General features: G+C 43.8%; 1 protein-coding gene across 1 annotated transcript; it reads left to right on the plus strand.

Annotated features, from left to right (window-relative positions):
- The first annotated feature begins 219 nt into the window (after window positions 1–219).
- ARSH (arylsulfatase family member H) lies at window positions 220–19517 on the plus strand. Its single transcript, XM_058714621.1, has 10 exons — window positions 220–303; window positions 1694–1843; window positions 2900–3021; window positions 3774–3899; window positions 6100–6523; window positions 7720–7856; window positions 12430–12564; window positions 15299–15461; window positions 16394–16515; window positions 18582–19517. The coding sequence occupies exons 1-10, from the start codon at window positions 281–283 to the stop codon at window positions 18947–18949; spliced, it is 1770 nt and encodes a 589-aa protein (XP_058570604.1). The 5' UTR covers window positions 220–280; the 3' UTR covers window positions 18950–19517.
- The last annotated feature ends 145 nt before the right edge of the window (window positions 19518–19662 follow it).

The raw sequence follows: 19662 nt of genomic DNA on the forward strand, positions 1-19662 counted from the left end.
AACTGACTGAGCCCCCGAGGCGCCCTGAAAAATGTCAGTCAGTGGGTTGATGACTTATTTGTTCTACTGACTCTGGAATGAAGGGTTTTTGTGGCCAGATCATCGTTTGTCGGGAGTCTGCCACGACAAGTGTCCAGGAATGACTGGGTCACGCATGGTGTTTCTCACATTCTCTCTGGTCAAACGCGACTTGTTTGCAATTAGGTATAAAGAATCGTGGGGGTGACCGCGTTCACGGGTGGACTCGTCTGCCCATGAGAGAGATATCGCTGTTGCAACCATGATGTGGCCATTCCGTAAGTGGTAAGTATGCGACCTTGCAAACTGTCACTGTCCTTTGTATCCAGACGGAATTCTCTAGGGAGCATAGCAACCAGCTTTGTATATTGATAGGGTCGCTGTGCTTGGCTGCATTTTGGTGCAGCCCAAGTGGCAAAACCGGGAAGGGCCAGGCAGGCCATTCAGGAGAGTCTTCGGATATCTGAGTGAGAGACACCATGATTGGTGTGCCATGATTGCTCTGAAAATGGATGGAGGCCAGTGGATTTAAGATATTCTTTTTTGAGGTGGAACTAACAGAAGGTAAAATGGGTCAGATGGAAACTCCGGGGTTGGGGAACCAGCTTCTTGCACCGGAGAATGGTCCTCATCTCAGCTTGTGGGGATTTTGGTCAAAGGCTGTTTGTGCTTTTCTGCCCATAGGGTACCATTCAGCAGTGACAAATGGGTGATTCTACAGCCTAACGCTCAGTAGGATATAGAAGTAGGTTACATTTCCCCTTTCGGGTGTCAAAAGGATTCCCGATGCTATTTTAAATATATATTTTAATATTTTAAAAAGGACAGGTCAATGTTGAAAAAATACAAAAGGCTTGACTAGCTGGTGGCTAGTCTCTGATTTTCCATTTTCAGTTTTTATTCAAATCAATCAAACTATTAGGCCTTGCACTCATGGTTAATCGCTATTAAGTCTTTTTTTTTTTAAGTTTTGTTTATTTATTTTGAGAGAGAGAGAGAGAGCATGAGTGAGTGTGGGGGAGAGGGGCAGAGAGAGAGAGAGAATCTGAAGCAGGCTCCATACTGTCAGCACTGAGCACAACGTGGGGCTCGATCCTGTGACCCTGGGATCGTGATCTGAGCCGAAATCAAGAGTGGGACTCCCAACAGACGGAGGCACCCCCGTGCCCCTGCACTGTTGGTCTTCTTTAAGGGTTTCCTATCACAAAACCCTGTGTAACATGATAAGAATTTAAATATCACCAGACATATAAAACTAATTTGAACGTGGGAGTATGTTAACACAAAACATGAGTTTTAGGATGCTTGGGTGGCTCTGTACTTGAGCGTCCGACTTCGGCCCAGGTCACAATCTCGCGGTTCGTGAGTTCGAGACCCGCGTCGGACTCTGTGCTGACGGCTCGGAGCCTGGAGCCTGCTTCAGATTCTGTGTCTCCCTCTCTCTCTGTCCCTCCCCCACTCAAGCTCTGTCTCTCTCTCTGTCTCAAAAATAAATAAATGTTAAAAAAAACCCACATGACTTTAAAACACAAAACTTGTGGCCTCTGAGCAAGCCCACTCAGGTCCTTGGTGTAGTTGGAATGGGTGAGGAATCACGGTGTTTCATATTTTCAGTTGCCCGATGGGCAGACGCGGTTGACAGTCCTCTGTTTGTCACGTCCCCAAACGCCTCCAGGAACTGCTGGCTGTCCGTTCACCTCTGGTGCCTGTTTGGGGGCCTGAGCTCAGCGCTGGTGACGAGGAATTCGAGGCCCAATATTGTGCTCCTGATGGCGGATGACCTTGGGGTGGGAGATGTCTGTTGCTACGGCAATAACACAGTGAGGTAAGGAGGCCGCCCGTCCCCAGATGGTGACGCCCTGGTCCCTCGACTGCGAGTTGCCCATCTGCTTTCTGTCTCTCAGGATTGGTTTCTTCTGGAAATTTCACATCCGCGGAGTCCTATCACCCATGACTGTCCCTACCACATATGACCGCGGTATAACGGATACAGCATCCCGTCCCAGGGCCACCATAACAGACAGCACATCCCGTGTGGCCGTCAACAGCACGCGTTGATATTATTTGTCCTTGCAACGTGGGTCATGGACCAGTGCTGTATTTTAAGCATGGTTTTGGTCTTCTTAAGGGCAATTTGGGGCCACACGAGCACTGTTCTCTAGTCACCTCCTCCAGTCGTGGTTACGACGGCAGATACTGTCCGGGATTCTTGTGACTGTCAACCAGGCGGTGACTCTCTCCACACAAAGTACTGGGAGGTACACACAGACCGTCGCCAACACCGACGCTGAGGCTCTTTGGGCGTATCTGAGACCCTCCCCGATCACACCGCTGTGCGCTTGTGTGAGCAGTACGTCATCAGGACTGGGGACATGCTTTCGTCATGGGAGAGCCTATAGTCTACTGTTCTCCCGAAAGATTTTGGAGACCTTAAAACATCAGACGACCAAACCGGGCAACAAGGGACCATCCAAAATGTCACAATTCGGTTATTTTTTTTAAGTCACCTTTTCTTAGAAGAATTACAGTAAAATTTAATGTGATCCAAGTTACCCCTTCATTTTGGGAATATAATATAACCAAACGGGCTAAGTTTTGCATGGACAGGCCAATGCACCCGGGGAGGTAATAGTTGAATTGTACACGCACTTGTGCCTGGAGACATATTCTTGTAAACTCTGTTTTCGTGTCCCTTCTGGGCATCAATGCGTCCCAGCAGGTGGATGGATACAAGGTTAAAGAGCGTGTGTTTTATAAGGTTTGGTGGGAACAGAGTCAGTGGGACTCACACCAGAGTGGATGGCTTCGAATGTCCGGTGCTTTGCTGAGAATGCGATACACAGGTGCTGAATCATCCGTCTGTCTGTCTGTCTGCCCGCAGCACACCGAATATCGACCGCCTGGCGAGTGAGGGCGTGCGGCTCACCCAGCACCTGGCGGCTGCGTCCGTGTGCACCCCGAGTAGGACTGCCTTCCTGACCGGCCGGTACCCCGTCAGATCAGGTGCAGGAACTCAACAGTCTTGTCTTTCTCTCGTGCTTCCTTCTTATTTAGTGTTCGTTCCTCCTCGTAAGGATTCTCGAGATCGGTCATTTATGGGATTAAGAATCTCAGTGCAAATGGGGGTCATGTTTTTGTACCTGCAGAGTTTACACAGCCGAGTGTCTTGACAAGTGCCTCCCAGGCTGCCCCACTGTGTGCATCCAGTGGCCGGGTTTGGCGAGCAGTGTCCCAGCTCCTTGTCCAAGTTTTGGACTCAGCAAGAACATAGCCCACCTTTTATGATGGAGAAGTTCCCAATGTTTCTTACCCCTAACTTTCAGCAAAATAGTTTAGGAAAGGTGCCGGGCTGAAAATAAAGCCAAGACCGAGATTTTGAACACAGGGATGTAGTGTCCGCCCGTCTTCATAAGAGTAATAGTGGGGACCTTCATGAGATGTTTTCACCACTCAGATTGGCAGAAATCAAGGCTCTCGTTTTTTTTTTAAAGCCTTTTTTTTTAAAGTTTATTTATTGATTTTGAAAGAGAGAGAGAGCAGGAGGGTCAGAGAGAGACGTCACCAGAGTCACATGCACAGTTACATTTGAACCTCGAACAATCAGTGAATAAATTTTCAGCACAGATACGCCCCGCGCAATGTTCGGGGCACGTGTCTGTACTGAACAGTCCTGCACAGTTAATGTGAGATTCCGGGTTTCTCGTGTCACCACGCGGCCTGTGTACGTCAGCTGCTCTCTGCTTGTGTGAGTTTAGGGATGGCGTCTCCCTTCAACCTGAACCGCGTCCTTACCTGGCTTGGAGGCTCGGGCGGTCTGCCCACCAACGAAACCACGTTCGCCAAGCTGCTACAACATCGGGGCTATCGCACGGGACTCATAGGTACGGGCTGTGGACACGTGGGGACGCACGTCCCCTGGCAGTGGGGCTCAGCCCTCCGGGGGACGTCCGCTGGGTGCACGCCAGCTGCCTTCTGGGTGGCAGGAGACACGCGGGGAAGGAGTCGGATGCACGATTACTCAGGACCTTTCCCGAGTCCAGAGCAGGGTATTGGGGGAGTCAGCGGCAGGAACGACAGCTTGTAGGTTCCTATCCCTAAGATGGGATATTCTGTGTGTGTGTTGGGGGCGGGGGGGGGGGGGGAGATGCTAGTTTTATGACATCATTAGTAGCCGGGAAGTGAGTGCACTCTTATTTATTTTTTTATTTGAAAGGTTATTTATTTATTTTGAGAGAGAGAGAGAGTTGGGGGGTGGGGGAGGAACACACAAAGAGAGAGAGATTCCCAAGCAGGTTCCACGCTATCTGCACAGGGTGCAACACAGGGCTCGAACTCACAAACTGTGAGATGATGACCTGAGCCGAAGGCAGGAGTCAGATGCTTAGCCCACTGGGCCACCCAGGCGCCCGAGTGAGTGCATTTTTAAATATGTCCTGTTCAACCAAAAGCATGAATGTTGACCAAGTTACTACATTTGACCTTTGAACGATGAGGCTCTTACAGGCACCAACCCCCCTCACAGCTGATAATCCACATACAGCTTCTAACTACCCCCCCCCCCCCCAACCCACCGCACCAAACTTAACTACTAATAGGTTGCTATTGACCGGAAGCCTTACCGATAACACAAACAATTGATGAACACATATTTGTAAGTTATATATAGTATATATTGTGTTCTTACAACAGAATAAGCTAAAGAGAAGATATTTGCAAGTTGTAGATAATGTATATTGTACTCTTACAACAAAGTGTATATTGTACTCTTACAACAAAGTATATACTGTACTCTTACAACAAAGTATATACTGTACTCTTACAACAAAGTAAGGTAAAGACAAGAAATTGGGGCTAGGAAATGTATTTATACGGGTTGTTTGATATCTTACGCCCTTTTGGGGAGACCCATGACACTGTGACAGCATCCCATCTAGTTTTTTTTCCGTGGAATTTCTATCGAGTGCATTTTTCCCCCACCAAGAGATGAGCCAACAAGATGCCGCCTGCTCCCTGTACCCAGTCTCTTCAGGCGTCTTCGAGGATCTCGGCTGCCCTCGCTTGGAGCAGTCAAAAAAAAAAAAAAATGACCCTGATTCCCCCGTATGTGACCTGTAGCGCAACCATCCCTCAATGAACCCCAATGGGCACCGTGTGGACGGAGATCTTGTACGCAATCTTTCAGGAATATTCTAGGACACGGCCAAACCTGAGTTCCCATTCAGCTCTGTCGTTTTTTTTTTTTTTTTTAATTTTTTTTTTTCAACGTTTTTTATTTTTTTATTTATTTTTGGGACAGAGAGAGACAGAGCATGAATGGGGGAGGGGCAGAGACAGAGGGAGACACAGAATCGGAAACAGGCTCCAGGCTCCGAGCCATCAGCCTAGAGCCTGACGCGGGGCTCGAACTCACGGACCGCGAGATCGTGACCTGGCTGAAGTCGGAGGCTTAACCGACTGCGCCACCCAGGCGCCCCATGTCGTTTTTAATTAACATGACCTGAGGCCTGTTAATACGAGGGTGAATTTCTCCCTGGCAGTAAGGGGTCTGGAGTGGGTTAAGTATAATCACGTGCGTAAATGAATGAGCATGATATGTGAGCCATGTAGTAGGTGCTCATTAAAAGGAACAGGGACCATCACCTGAGTCCTTTTCCTCGTGGCTCCCTTATGATCCTTACTCAGGGCTCTTGGACCAGATTTTTGTGTAGAATTCTGGTTCCCTTTCGGGGGCATGGAACAAAGGAGTCAGATAACAGCATCTGGGGGCAAACCTACAGCAAGCAGCTCGGAGGAGGGGAGAAAACACCCAGCACATGCAATCTGGCTTTCCGGCTCCTTCCAGACCCCTGGGAAGGGTCTGATGGAGAAGGTGGCTGTGCTCTGCCCACTAATTGTTGCCTCTGCCCCCAGCAGGGACTCCCGTCCCTGCAGCACGGGGACGGTTTTCTGTGGCCCTGTTTTCGTGCGCAAGGGGCGGGTGGTAGGGACTGCTGAGGAGTTGGTGAGAAATACGGGAACCCATGCGTTCTGCAGACGGACGGATGTTCCTGGCGCCCCGGTGACGCGGTGTGTCCCCTGCAGGCAAATGGCACCAGGGCTTGAGCTGCGCCTCTCGGAACGACCACTGTTACCACCCGCTCAACCACGGCTTTGACTACTTCTATGGGCTGCCCTTTGGGTTGCTCAGCGACTGCCAGGCGTCCAGGACCCCCGAGCTGCACCGCTGGCTGCGTATAAAGCTGTGGATGTCCACGGCGGTCCTCGGCCTCGTGCCCGTCCTGCTGCTCGTCCCCAAATACGCCCGCTGGTTCCCCGTGCCCTGGAAGGTCCTCCTGGCCCTGGGCCTGCTGGCCTTCCTCTTCTTCCTGTCCTGGTACTCCAGCTACGGGTTCACGAGACGCTGGAACTGTATCCTGATGAGAAATCATGACATCGTCCAGCAGCCCTTGCGCGAGGAGCGTGTAACCTCCCTCCTGCTCAAGGAGGCCCTCGCCTTTATCGACAGGTACGGGGTCCCTGCCGGCCGGACTTCCTGCTTGGGGCTCTGGTTTGCACGGCAGAGACGTTGGCTTTGTCTTGGGGGCGCGGGCCTGTGCGTGTGCGCACGTGTGTCTGTGACGTTTGCAACGGACCAGACTCTCTCCTTAGAATAAGATTGAGGGGCGCCCGGGCGGCTCAGTCGCAGGAGCCCCCCCGCCTTTGGCTCAGGTCATGATCTCACGGTCCCTGAGTGTGAACCTCACATTGCGATCCGTGCTGACAGCATAGAGCCTGCTTGGGATTCTCTCTGTCTCTCTCTCTCTCTCTCTCTCTCTGTCTCTGCTCCTCCCCTGCTCTCTCTCTCTCTCTCTGAAACTCAACTTTAAAAATTAAAAAAATAATAATAATAAAATTGAGAGTTAAATTTCCTGCCAATTTCAAACACCGAAATGGCCAAGAGCTATATTTCGCTCGCTCTTGTTCATGCAAAACTGCTTCGATACGCATTGGTGTCTAAATGGACTCGAGCTTTCGGATGGCTTCTGATTTTCCTTCTTCTCAGAAACAGCCTGGAAACGCCTCCCTGTCCGTGAAAGATGGGGCCGTGATTCAATTTCCAGATATGTCGTCTCAGGTTTTATATGTTCAGTACAAGCTCCCTTCTAGATGGGGAATGGGGGTCTAGATGGGAGACGAGATTAACCCCTGACAACGGAGCCTCCTTCACTCCTATGCCTGCATGACCCCCACGTTCGTTCTTTGCCGTAACACAGCGGTCAGAACATAGTCACTCAGCCCAGCTTTCACTCAGCCCCAGGGCTGTCCTGGGGAGAACGCACACCGTGTCTGTGCACTTCACCCTGTATAATGCCCGCTTGTAAGAGTATGTGAAGGGGCAATTTGAAATGGCTGCATGTGACGTTAAAATGCAGAACACAACAAACAACATGGACTGGCATCCTCTCTTGCGACCTGTGATTCTGTGCCAGCAGCCTCATGGCTCAAAGTTAATGCCAAAGCTCCAGCCATCACGCCTATGTTCCAGACAGCAACTGGGGAGAAAGAGGAGGAGGACGAGGAGGGAGTGAAGAACTGTCAGAATACTCACTCGCACAACCTCTATCCACTGTTGCAAGACCTTTCCACCTGTGCAGCGTCATAGCCAAGTGAAGAAAACGCCTTTGTCTGTGGCGATAACTCAGTTAATGTTCCACCCGTTAGGTATAAACGCGGCCCCTTCCTCCTCTTCGTGTCCTTTCTGCACGTGCACACCCCACTGATCACCAAAGAGAAGTTTGTGGGGCACAGTAAATACGGGCTCTATGGAGACAACGTCGAAGAAATGGACTGGATGGTGGGTGAGTATTGAGGAAGACGGGGTTTCTGGGAACGGGCGGGCCCTTGCATGTCTTGGGGCCGACGAGAAGTGTTTGTTCCCGTGAACCGAATTCAAATCTGGCCGTAGGTGCAGCAGAATCAGTGAGTATTCCCCCAAGAAAGCGGTCACGATGACGAATATGGGGTTTTCTGTCTTGAAAACAGAGACGAAATTAGTAAAGTTACTAAAGGATACTGTCCTTCCTCGTTATTTTGATGCATATAAAAAGAAACCTGTTATTCTTATTAGTTTGTTTTACGAGAAGTGCTTAGAAATGTAGGAGGGAATTCTAAACCCAAGCCATTCGATTCAAAGCTATACGATCAATACACAGAATAAGACAAATGGAATGAATGACAAGGAGGGTATTTTGATTTTTTTTTGCATTTATTTATGTATTTATTTTATTTTTGAGACACAGAGAGAGACAGGGTGTGAGCAGGGGAAGGGCGGAGAGAGAGAGGGAGAGCCAGAATCGGAAGCAGGCTCCAGGCTCTGAGCTGTCAGCACAGAGCCTGACACGGGGCCCAAACTCATGAACCTTGAGATCATGATCTGAGCCAAAGTTGGATGCTTAACCACCTGAGCCACGCTGGCGCCCCTAGGGTATTGTACTTTTGACACACAGTACAATTTTCTCCCCCTCTCCTTGAAGCTTGAAAACTATTTCTGTGCAGACTGCCTACACTGATATTCACAGAATTTGAAATGTGTGTTAAAATATATTCAAATTTCCTTAAATATGAAAATGTTACTCTTACATATAGAAGATATATATATTCATTTAATATCTATTAACATTTAATATTAATTTCTATTTAATATTTATTCAATATCTATTTATATTTAATACCTATTTCATATCTATTTAATTTAATATTGATTTAACTTAGTATTCATTAATTTAGTATCTATTCAATTTATATTTAATATCTATTAATTTTATACTTAATGTATTTAATATCTATTTCATATCTATTAATATTAAATTATATATTTAATATTTATTAAATATATATAATATATATCTATTAATATATAATATATCCATTAATATTTATTTAATATCTATTAATATCTGTTACTCTTTAATAGCTATTAAGATTAATATCTATTTAATATCTATTAATTTTAATTTAATATCTATTAATATCTATTTATTTACTACCTATGAATATTAAATCAACTAAGTATGCAATTAACTTGTGTTCAATATTTAATATCTATTTAATAGTCATTATTTATGAATATCTATTTATTTAATATCTATTTAATATCTATCAATATTAATACATTTGATGTATTTAATATCTATGAATCAACAGTGTATCATTATGTTAATAAAATCTATCCATGCAAGTCAAATATTAATGTGCATATATGTATGGATACATGATTTATATACGTCTCTGTGCATAGTACAATATATATATATATTTTAAACTTCCTGGCAGATGTACACAAACACTGAAACTTATTGAAAGTTGCTACAAGTAAAGCCAAGCTATAGCCTGATAACTTAGTGTCATTGCAACATTGTGATTTATTTCCTTGAAGTGTTTTATCCTTCAGGATAATCTCCTTTGCAAACAAGGCACTTCTATCTTAAGTCCAAGACCAGTTTTACCCGAAGGGGCAGAGTTTGCCACTAACAGATAATTAAGTTTCTTCTGCCGTCTATGTTAACTCCGCGTTACAGGTTCTTTGTAAACGTTATTAATTGCATTTAGTTCCGGGGCTCATCCGATGTATGTGGGAGAAATGCCGAGTAAGCATTTCCCTGCAGGACACCTGCCAAATACATTGCTGTATTTTTCCCTTCAGGGATTAAAACAGATTTTTTTTTTTTGATGTTTATTTTTGAGAGAGACAGAGGGAGTGTGAGCGGGGGAGGGGCCGAGAGAGAGGGAGACACAGAATGGGAAGCAGGCTCCAGGCTCTGAGCTGTCAGACCCCTATGTGGGGCTCAAACCCACGCACGGTGAGATCATGACCTGAGCCGAAGTTGGATGCTTCACTGAGGGAGCCACCCAAGCACCCCTCCCTTCAAGGCTTTTGAAAAGCGCACCAAAAACAGAGGCAGGTCAAAAACCAGAGAGGCGTCTTGTGTGTGTGTGTGTGTGTGTGTGTGTGTGTCTAGTTGGCAATATGATGATACAACTTAAGATCATTTCCTAAGTTATTAACTTTCTCAAGAAGCCATAACAATGTTACAGAGTGACATAGAGAGTGAATGTCCTAAAATGTCCAGGGTTCGGGAACATTTTAGACTCTGTGTTCAAGCAAACTTGACCTTAAAAAAATATTTCAGACAGTGTATTTTTGCAGTCTTTCCTCATATCTTGTCTTATATTTATGATTATGCTGTTGCCATTTGCACGTACATATGGACACAGACATCTCTACGTTTTACACCTTGCATACACATAGGCTTACATGGATACAGTTCCGAAAAATAGCAGGATTCGCATCGGTGCGGTGTCATTTACTTTGTATGCTAAACACGAGAGCCAGCTGCAGGGCTTTCAGGGTTGCCTGGGTGGCTCAGTCGGTTAAGCATCCGACTTCGGCTCAGGTCATGATCTCATGGTCCGTGAGTTCAAGCCCCGCGTCGGGCTCTGTGCTGACAGCTCGGAGCCCGGAGCCTGTTTCAGATTCTGTGTCTCCCTCTCTCTGACCCTCCCCCGTTCATGCTCTGTCTCTCTCTGTCTCAAAAATAAATAAACGTTAAAAAAAATTAAAAACAATAAACAAAATCAGGGCTTTCAAATATATTGATTTCTAGCTACAAGGTTTCTATAAAAAAAAAAAAAGGCCAATGTGGCTTCAGAAACAAACCGCTTTTCAACAACGAAACAGAAAGGTTAACGAGTTTATGCTTCAAGGAGTTTTCTTTGCAGTTAGCCACGTTGTCTTTACATGTTTGAGTAGAACAGGAATGTGGCCGGGGAAGGGGCTCCTGCTGGACGGCAGGACCGCGGTGTGACCTACAGAAGCCCAGGGCTGATGTCCAGCTGGGATCACAACTTAAGTCAACATCGTGTGGAGTGTGGCTTTCCATCTGTTTGTTTCAAACACTCGTTTGTCTTCTTAAGAGAGTGTCCACACTCAACACACAATGTTTGCTGAGCCTGGGAAGATGTTAATTATTGTTGGAGGCTTAGGACCTGCGGGTCGGGTGCCACCTTCAGAGAGCGGTGGGGACAGTACATCCCGGTGGGGGGTGGGGGGACAGTGCTGCTCTCTGGAACAAGGGTATGACTTTGCTTATTTATTCCTGCAAATGTCAGTGTTTCATCTGTTATCTCTTTTGTATTAGTGATTGTAAGGCTCTTCTAACTGCCAGACTTCATATTTACTGCCTATTAAAACTTTTGTCTTGGCTGTTTGATCCTTGAGCGAAGATAGTATTCATATGTTCTCATACACTCTATGTGTATACGTAATGTATTTATAGAATATAATGTGTGTGCATATCATTACATAATTTCTAAAATAAATATATTTTCCTGTATATTATATATTACATATATTTCTTAAGGTATTATATAGCATACTTCTTATATTACATGTTATATTTGATATATCATATATTATACTTAATATATGTTATATAAAATCATTTATTATGTACTAAATGATATATTAAATGTATATAAAATTGCACAGTACAGAAAACATTATCCATCAATATTACATAAATAACTAATATATAATACTATCATATATAGTTATCAAACATTATACAATATTTTAATATATATGTTATTTACATTATATATTATATACATTGTATATGTTACTAATATATCATTATATAAAATATTATATGCTTAATATAACATTTTAATATATTTTAAATCATAACTTTTATAGCTATACATATTTCCTCATATTTATATATCATATATTATATACCATTGTATGAACTTTATAATATAAAAAGCATATAGGATTATAATACATAAATTATACTTTCATATATTTACATACAGATAATATGTTTATCATATAATATGTTGTGGATTACAATTTATTATAATTTAAAACATTATGATATATGAAGCATCTTTTATATTTATTAAATATATTTATTATATTATACGTTATTATATAATAATATATATTATAATATATATAGTATATATAATAATGTTATTATTATATAAGTTATTCCTATTATAAATTTAGTATTTATTATATATTTATATGGAATATATATTTATATACATATATAACATATTACATATAATGTCAAATATATGTAATAAGTAATTATAAATATATAAAGCCCAATTTTGTGTTATATGCTACTTAGCATATATATTCTATGCTATATAGCATATATTTATGTATCCACTCTTAGTATCCTTACATATACTACCCATGTACTAGAGTATGTAACAGTGATTTATTATATATTATTACAACCTATACAATAAAATAACCCTTAGTTACACTGTTACGCTAACAAGTGCCTGATAATAAGCACCTCATGGAGATGACCGTGGTCACACTGAAAGTTGAGAGCTTCCTGTCCGCACCTGCACCAGGTAGGATCCTGGAGGCCCTGGACCGGGAGCGCCTGTCCAATCACACGCTGGTGTACTTCACGTCGGACAACGGGGGTCGCCTGGAGGTGCAGGAAGGCGGGGCCCAGCTGGGCGGCTCCAACGGCGTCTACAAAGGTGATGTGTGGAGAATCCGCATGTTTTAGTTTAATGCCCGAGTAGCGTCTACTTAACTTTGCATGCATGCGTGTTCATTTGCGAACTCGGTTTGGAGATCTTTGTGTGAGTTATACTCTCATGCGAAACTAGATAGGAAAAGATGCAAGTTTGGGGGCTATTTCTGGGAACTTAAGACAGAAGTGCCTGAAGTAAGGAAAGCCTCTTGAGTGGAAATGCACAGGGTTTCTGTGACTACCGAAAGCTGGTCTCAGGCTTGCAGTCTAGGCATTTGGAGCTTGATGACTTTGGGATGGGGCGTCCTGGACCCTGTAGGGCATTGAATAGTGTCTCTAGTTCCCACCCAGCACATGCCAGGGATGCTTAACACTCCTCTCCCCAGCAAAATAGTGACAACCAAACGCGTCTCCAGACATTACCCAGTGTCCCCCAGGGCCAAAGTCCTCTCTAGCTGAGAATGACTTACTCTAGAATAATACTCACTTGAGTACCTAAATTCAGGTCTTAATGAGATAAAATTGATCATGTTATCAGTAGGCTTCAAACACTGTGAAACAAAGAAGAAAGGAATTAATGATCTAGCACGGGGGCCTTCCTCCTCATTGAGGGAGTTCTTTTGCCTGTCTTTGATGTGTGCCATGCTGGGTTATTCAGTAGCTCTCCTGAGCCTGCCCTTACAGATCTGCAAAGCGGGGCCAACAAAAAGAAGAGTCTTGGTGTTTGCTACTCCTCTCCTACCACTCCAAACCCCAATCAAAACAAAGTGAAAGCGTGTCCAAGTTGTCATCATTACAAAAATCATAGCTTTAGGATTTCCTTGTACTTTATGAAACAATTTAGGATAGATAGATAGATGATTGATAGATAGATATATGGATAGATACATGGATGGATGGATGGATGGATGGATAGATAGATGTTGGATGGATGGGATGGATGGATGGATGGATAGATGGATGGATGAATGGATGGATAGACAGACAGACAGATATGATGGATGGATAGATGGATGGATGGATGGATGGATGGATGGATGGATAGATGTTGGATGGATGGATGGATGGATGGTTGGTTGGATGCATGGATAGATAGATAGATAGATAGATGTTGGATTGATGGATGGATGGATGGATAGATAGATGTTGGATCGATGGATGGATGGATAGATGGATGGATGGATAGATGGATGGATGAATGGATGGATAGACAGACAGACAGATATGATGGATGGATGGATGGATGGATGGATGGATAGATGGATGAATGGATGGATGGTTGGATGGATTGATGGTTGGATAGATAGATAGATAGATAGATAGATAGATAGATAGTTGGATGGATGGTTGGATGCATGGATAGATAGGTAGATGTTGGATCGATGGATGGATGGATGGATGGATAGATGGATGGATGAATGGATGGATAGACAGACAGACAGATATGATGGATGGATGGATGGATGGATGGATGATTGGATGCATGGATAGATAGATAGATAGATAGATAGATAGATAGATAGATAGATGTTGGATGGATGGATGGATGGTTGGATGGATTGATGGTTGGATGCATGGATAGATAGATAGATAGATAGATAGACAAGATATATGGCTAGATGATACATTGACAGATCAATAGATTGATCAGTCGGTTGATTGATAGATATTAGATAGAAGATAGATAGGACAGGTACATTATACATTGTAACTGACAACAAGTGACCTCCTAAAAGTATCCACCTTTTCTGGCAGGTCATGTCAACTTGCTGTAGGCATACTATTAATTAGCATAGACTAAATTGGTGACAATCCTAGGGAAAAAGTTATGTAGTAAAAGTAAGTCACTCTATATGTGCCATCAAGTGAGATGTCACTATTAAATTATATTCACATTGCTTGTGTGTGTGTGTGTGGGGGGGGGGTTGTGTGTGCACAAGACCATCACTCTGAAAAGTACCTTCTGGTACCTCTGAAAGAGACATGGCTGAATTGTTGTCGAGGAGTTTTACCTTTGGAACCAGTGTCCGGCTCACCAGGAGGGGCTGAGTCCATTTGGCACACAAATTTGGGTGTCTTGGGCAGACAATTAATTTTGTTATAGCTGCCTTACACAGTTGCCGGCCATTAAATATGACCAAGTATGTGTCAAGGTGGGTTTATGTTTGCTTTTTTTGTTCATTGTTTATCCATATATAAAACAAACATAAATCCAGTTCAGAGAGCTGGTTAAGTTTTCCATAAAGAATGGTGCTGTAGACTGGGGGTGGGGGTGGGGGCGGGGGCTTTGAACACTGACAAGACCAGTATCTTGGACCCTAAATGTTTTCCCATTTAATGTTTTCCCCACTTCTACATAGAGAGACACTGTCTTGTGTTTTCTTTGTAAATTGTACCGTCAGAGTAACATACATGGAAAAGGTGTTCCATGAATGTTTCATGTTTGTTCTACTTTGGAAGAATTTCCTTTCACCCAGCCCAGAGAACCTCATTTTTTTTCTCTTAAAGCTTACAGAATGTTGTCTTTTCTCATAGTATTGAAACTCCATGGCAATCATTGTCATCACAAAATAATAGCACTGTATTAGATCAGCACTTGCTTCACAAGTGGAGTTTCAACTGCTTGGAAACAAGAATTTGGCAAGTGACAGAAAACATTCCATCTAGACGTAATTTCCAACTGAGTGGAGAAATATGATTGACTTGAATTCATCCTTGGCTTTCATCTTTGGTTTTAGGTGGCAAAGGAATGGGCGGATGGGAGGGGGGCATTCGTGTCCCAGGAATATTCCGGTGGCCGACGGTCCTGGAGGCTGGGAAAGTGATTGACGAACCAACAAGCCTAATGGACATTTATCCGACCCTGTCTTATGTAGGTGGAGGGATATTGCCCCAGGACAGGTATGGAAACGGTATTTGCACCTAACCTTGGCAGATATATTTGACAGGCACTTGGATGTGTTAGAAAATGTTCTATGTGTATGTGTGGTATATCACTCAATTTTCAATATTCCGTTAAGATGGGCAGACATCTTTCTCCCCTTAGTGGGTGGTGGGTGGATGGATGTTTCCCGATTAGGACACGTTCTACTTTGTCTCTCCTACACGTATGCAGACACAGGCTTGGCTGTCCTCATGGGTGGGGTGGACTCTCATTCACTTTTATATCCACCACATCGTCCAGAACATTAAGCAGATATTTATTAGGTGAATGACTGAATACAAGTGCATTTGTGTCAACGTATGAATGAGGCTGTACTTATCTATGGGCTTTAAGATGAAGAGACGTGGTCCATGCTCTAGTGGTTTAATTCCGTGTGTGGGGACTGGTATCTGCTCATCTGAGGGGGGGATGCTCTTGAATCAAATGAGTGTCAGGAGCTCAATTTTCTAATCCATGACGCTCATTCATACTGTCTTCCAAGTATCAGAATAGTATCTCCAGCCACTCACCTCTCCCACTGTCTTGGAAACTGTGTGACATTTCCTCCTTTTTCTTTTGTGGTTGTTGTCGTTACTGGTATATAATGGGTGAAGATGTGTAGTGAAGCTTAAAGTCCTTTCTTCTTCTTCTTCTTCTTCTTCTTCTTCTTCTTCTTCTTCTTCTTCTTTCTTCTTCTTCTCCATCTCCTTCTTCTCCTCCTCCACCTTCTCCTTCTTCTTCTTTGTCTTTCTCTTCATCTTTGTCCTCCCCCTCCTCCTTCCCTTCCTCTCCTTCTCCTTCTTCTCCTTGTCCTCCCCCTTCCCCTTCCCCTTCTTTTCCTTTTGTCTTAAGATGTGTGACGAAACCGTGCCCCTCTCACCGCATTCTGCATTTCTCCTTCTCTTCAAAGAGTGATTGATGGCCAGAATCTAATGCCCTTGCTGGAAGGCAGGGTATCCCACTCGGACCATGAGTTCCTCTTCCACTACTGTGGGGTCTACCTGCACACAGCCAGGTGGCATCAGAAGGACTGTAAGTATGGAGATGGCAGGAGTGTGGGGACACAATAAGAACATAGCCCCGTTTCCTTTCCCTCTTGGGGGAAGTTGTACCATGTACAAACAGCACCCAGCTGTTTGAGGTTCTTTTTCCTTGGGGAAGTTAATTATAAGCGGCCATTGTACTGCGGTAGGATTTTACAGGTGTATGTAAACTCATGTGCACGAATATGCCAGAGACAGAGAGAGAATATGAATGCTCACAACTAAGGACAGTGAAGTAATTAGCAACAAGGAGTAAGCTCTGCAGTGTAACCCACACAACTGTCCTGTCCCCTTCCAATGAACTGTCTCTGCCTTACCTTCGTGCTAGATGATTCATGAAAACAAATGTAAATTAACAAAAGATACTCATTTCCTTACATCTGTAGGAAAAGCTCTATCAAAGGCAGTTGGATAAAGTTTCAGAATCCTTACGTGATGGGAATTAACTTAATCTGCAGAAAAGATAAAAATTTTCTCCCACGAGACCTATCACTTGTGGTGTGATCCATTCTTCATGTCAGTGTGGACTAATCGCCCACATAAAACAAGAACAAACTGACAAAAACCTCTTTCTTCTAGCTTCTCTATACTTAGGGACATGTTCAATGGTGAGTAATGAAAGAAAAACAGCCCCCCCCCCCAACAGCAAAACTTCCTAAACTTAATGATGGAGGGTTAAACAAATAGAATTTTACTTATATTTTCATAATCAAGATTTCAGAAGTTGGAAGCACAGAGGTGGTACAATGTTCAACACCATCTGGGGGAAGGGTAAAGTCAGGTGATTGATTAGGAAAGCATATCTTTTCTGTAAAACCTCACTCACAGACTTCTATGAAAGTTTCATTGACCGGACGCTGAGAAATGCTTATGATGTTTTCTGTCTAAAATCGATCTCTGGAAATAGAACTGCCAACCACTGATACAGGAAGAAAGAAAGGAAAGAATGAAAGATAAAAGAAAGAAGGACAGACAGATGGAGAAGGAATAGAACAAGGAATGATTGACCTTGCCAGATGACCTTTGTCAATTTCAGACCTGAAAGTGGTATTTAGCTTTAGAATTTTGGGGTGCCTGGCTGGCTCAGTTGGGTGAGAGTCCAGCTCTTGATTTTGGCACAGGTCATGATCTCTGGGTTGCAGGATCGAGCCCCACATCAGGCTCTGCACGGAGCATGGAGCCTGTTTGAGATTTCCTCTCTCCCTCTACCCCTCCCCCCACTCATGTTCTCGCTTTCTTTCTCAAATAAAAAGAGGAGAAAGAAAAGAAAAAAGAAAAGAAAAGAAAAGAAAAAAGAAAAGAAAAGAAAAGAGAAAAGAAAAGAAAAGAAAAAGAAAAGAAAAGAAAAAGAAAAGAAAAGAAAGAAAAGAAAAGAAAAAAGAAAAGCTACCTGGGTTGTTCAGTCAATTAAGCATCCAACTTCCACTCAGGTCATGATCTCGTGGTCCATGAGTTCAAGCCCCGCATCAGGCTCTGTGCTGATAGCTCAGATACTGGATCCTGCTTCGGATTCTGTGTCTCCCTCTCTCTCTGCTCCTCCCCTGCTCACGCTCTGTCTCTCTCACTCTCAAAACTGAATAAATGTTAAACAAATTTTTTAAATAAAAAAAGACAAGAAGAAAAGAAAAGACAAGACAAGAGGAAAGGAAAGACAAGACAAGACCAGACAAGACAAGACCAGACCAGACCAGACAAGACAAGACAAGACAAGACAAGAAAAGACAAGAAAAGAAAAGAAAAAAGAAAAGGAAACTTTCCATTTTGCCTATGGCAAGTCAGAGCAAAGTAGTGATCAGACTCACAACTTCTGGAATTATAGCAGCCATTCAGGTAACAACTATTATTTCCACACGCCCTTGTGATAAGGTAAAAAGTTTTCAAACTTGCAGCAAAGTTGTGTGTTGTTCTCACAGTTGAGGAAATGCTACAATTGCTAAGTAACTCTGTGCACAGGATGGTTGATTGTTGGCGAAAGCATTTGAGAAATAGGTTTCCATGGAACGAGTCCTAAAATGATAACAACGATGGCACTTTCAACAGAGCTCTGTTTTCCAGGTGCAACGGTGTGGAAGGTCCATTACGTGACTCCCAAATTCTCCCCGGACGGAGCTGATGCCTGCTATGGAAGTGGAATATGTTCATGTTCTGGAGATGTCACCCACCATGATCCTCCACTGCTCTTTGACATCTCAAGAGACCCCTCTGAGGCCCGGCCTCTTAGCCCTGACAATGAAGCCTTATTTGGCTCAGTGGTCAAGAAAATCGAGGCGGCCATAAAAGAGCATCGCCGGACTCTCACACCTGTCCCACAGCAGTTCTCTGTGTTCAACACCATTTGGAAACCGTGGCTGCAGCCCTGCTGTGGGACTTTCCCTTTTTGTGGGTGTGACAAAGAAGATGACATCCTCTCTACGGCTTGGTGAGCAGCAAGGGGCCACTTGTTACCAACCACCAACACACTGTTACAGACTTCATGGAAGCAGCTCTCAGCTGATTCCTCCCTTCCTTGTGGGATGAATAATTATGCCCTCCGCCATTTTTTTTAACCCTCAGACTTCAGTTCTTTCTTCAAGTCACATCCGGGAGCTCGACGAAGCAAAAATGGATCTGGACACCAGCGCCCCCGGAGTAGAGAACTTGTGTCATATCTTTATATAATTGTGTCATTGTTCAAGCAAAAAGGTAGAGCTAGGAAACCTTCTGCAGATTCCTATGGATCCGTGGCGCTTAGGAGATGGTGAGAAATGGTAGGATGGATGGCATCCTTTTTACGTAGTTGTGGTAGAAACTTCTACTTGGGGATCTTAAGTCCAGATGACTTATTTTTGTAATCAGTCATTTTGTTTCAGCCTGAAGCAGAAGGTGTTCATGATAGTGGAAGTGGTCCCACACTACTTTTCAATTCTTGACTTCCGGTCTTTTCTTCTTTCCTTCTCTTCCCGCTTACAAAATAAATGCCCGCCTATAGGTGTTGGTTCTGATTCCTGGCAACTTTTGATTACAGAGGATGTGTTGTGTCTTGGTGTGTTCCTGTGTGAATTGGGGGGAAACCGGTATCTATTGCATGGAGTGGCTGTGAACATCGCATGCATTAATTCACCTGAAATCACCTTCCGTACAGTGAGCACTAAATCGG

The sequence above is a fragment of the Neofelis nebulosa genome, chromosome X (genome assembly GCF_028018385.1).
Source record: "Neofelis nebulosa isolate mNeoNeb1 chromosome X, mNeoNeb1.pri, whole genome shotgun sequence".
NCBI lineage: Eukaryota > Metazoa > Chordata > Mammalia > Carnivora > Felidae > Neofelis > Neofelis nebulosa.

Excerpts from the sequence above, each read along its gene's own strand:
- ARSH (XM_058714621.1), top strand. The coding sequence starts at position 281 with ATGATGTGGCCATTCCGTAAGTG. Across the intron at positions 1,844-2,899 it reads TACGGCAATAACACAGTGAG|CACACCGAATATCGACCGCC; the intron begins GTAAGGAGGCCG and ends GTCTGCCCGCAG. Across the intron at positions 3,900-6,099 it reads CTATCGCACGGGACTCATAG|GCAAATGGCACCAGGGCTTG; the intron begins GTACGGGCTGTG and ends TGTCCCCTGCAG.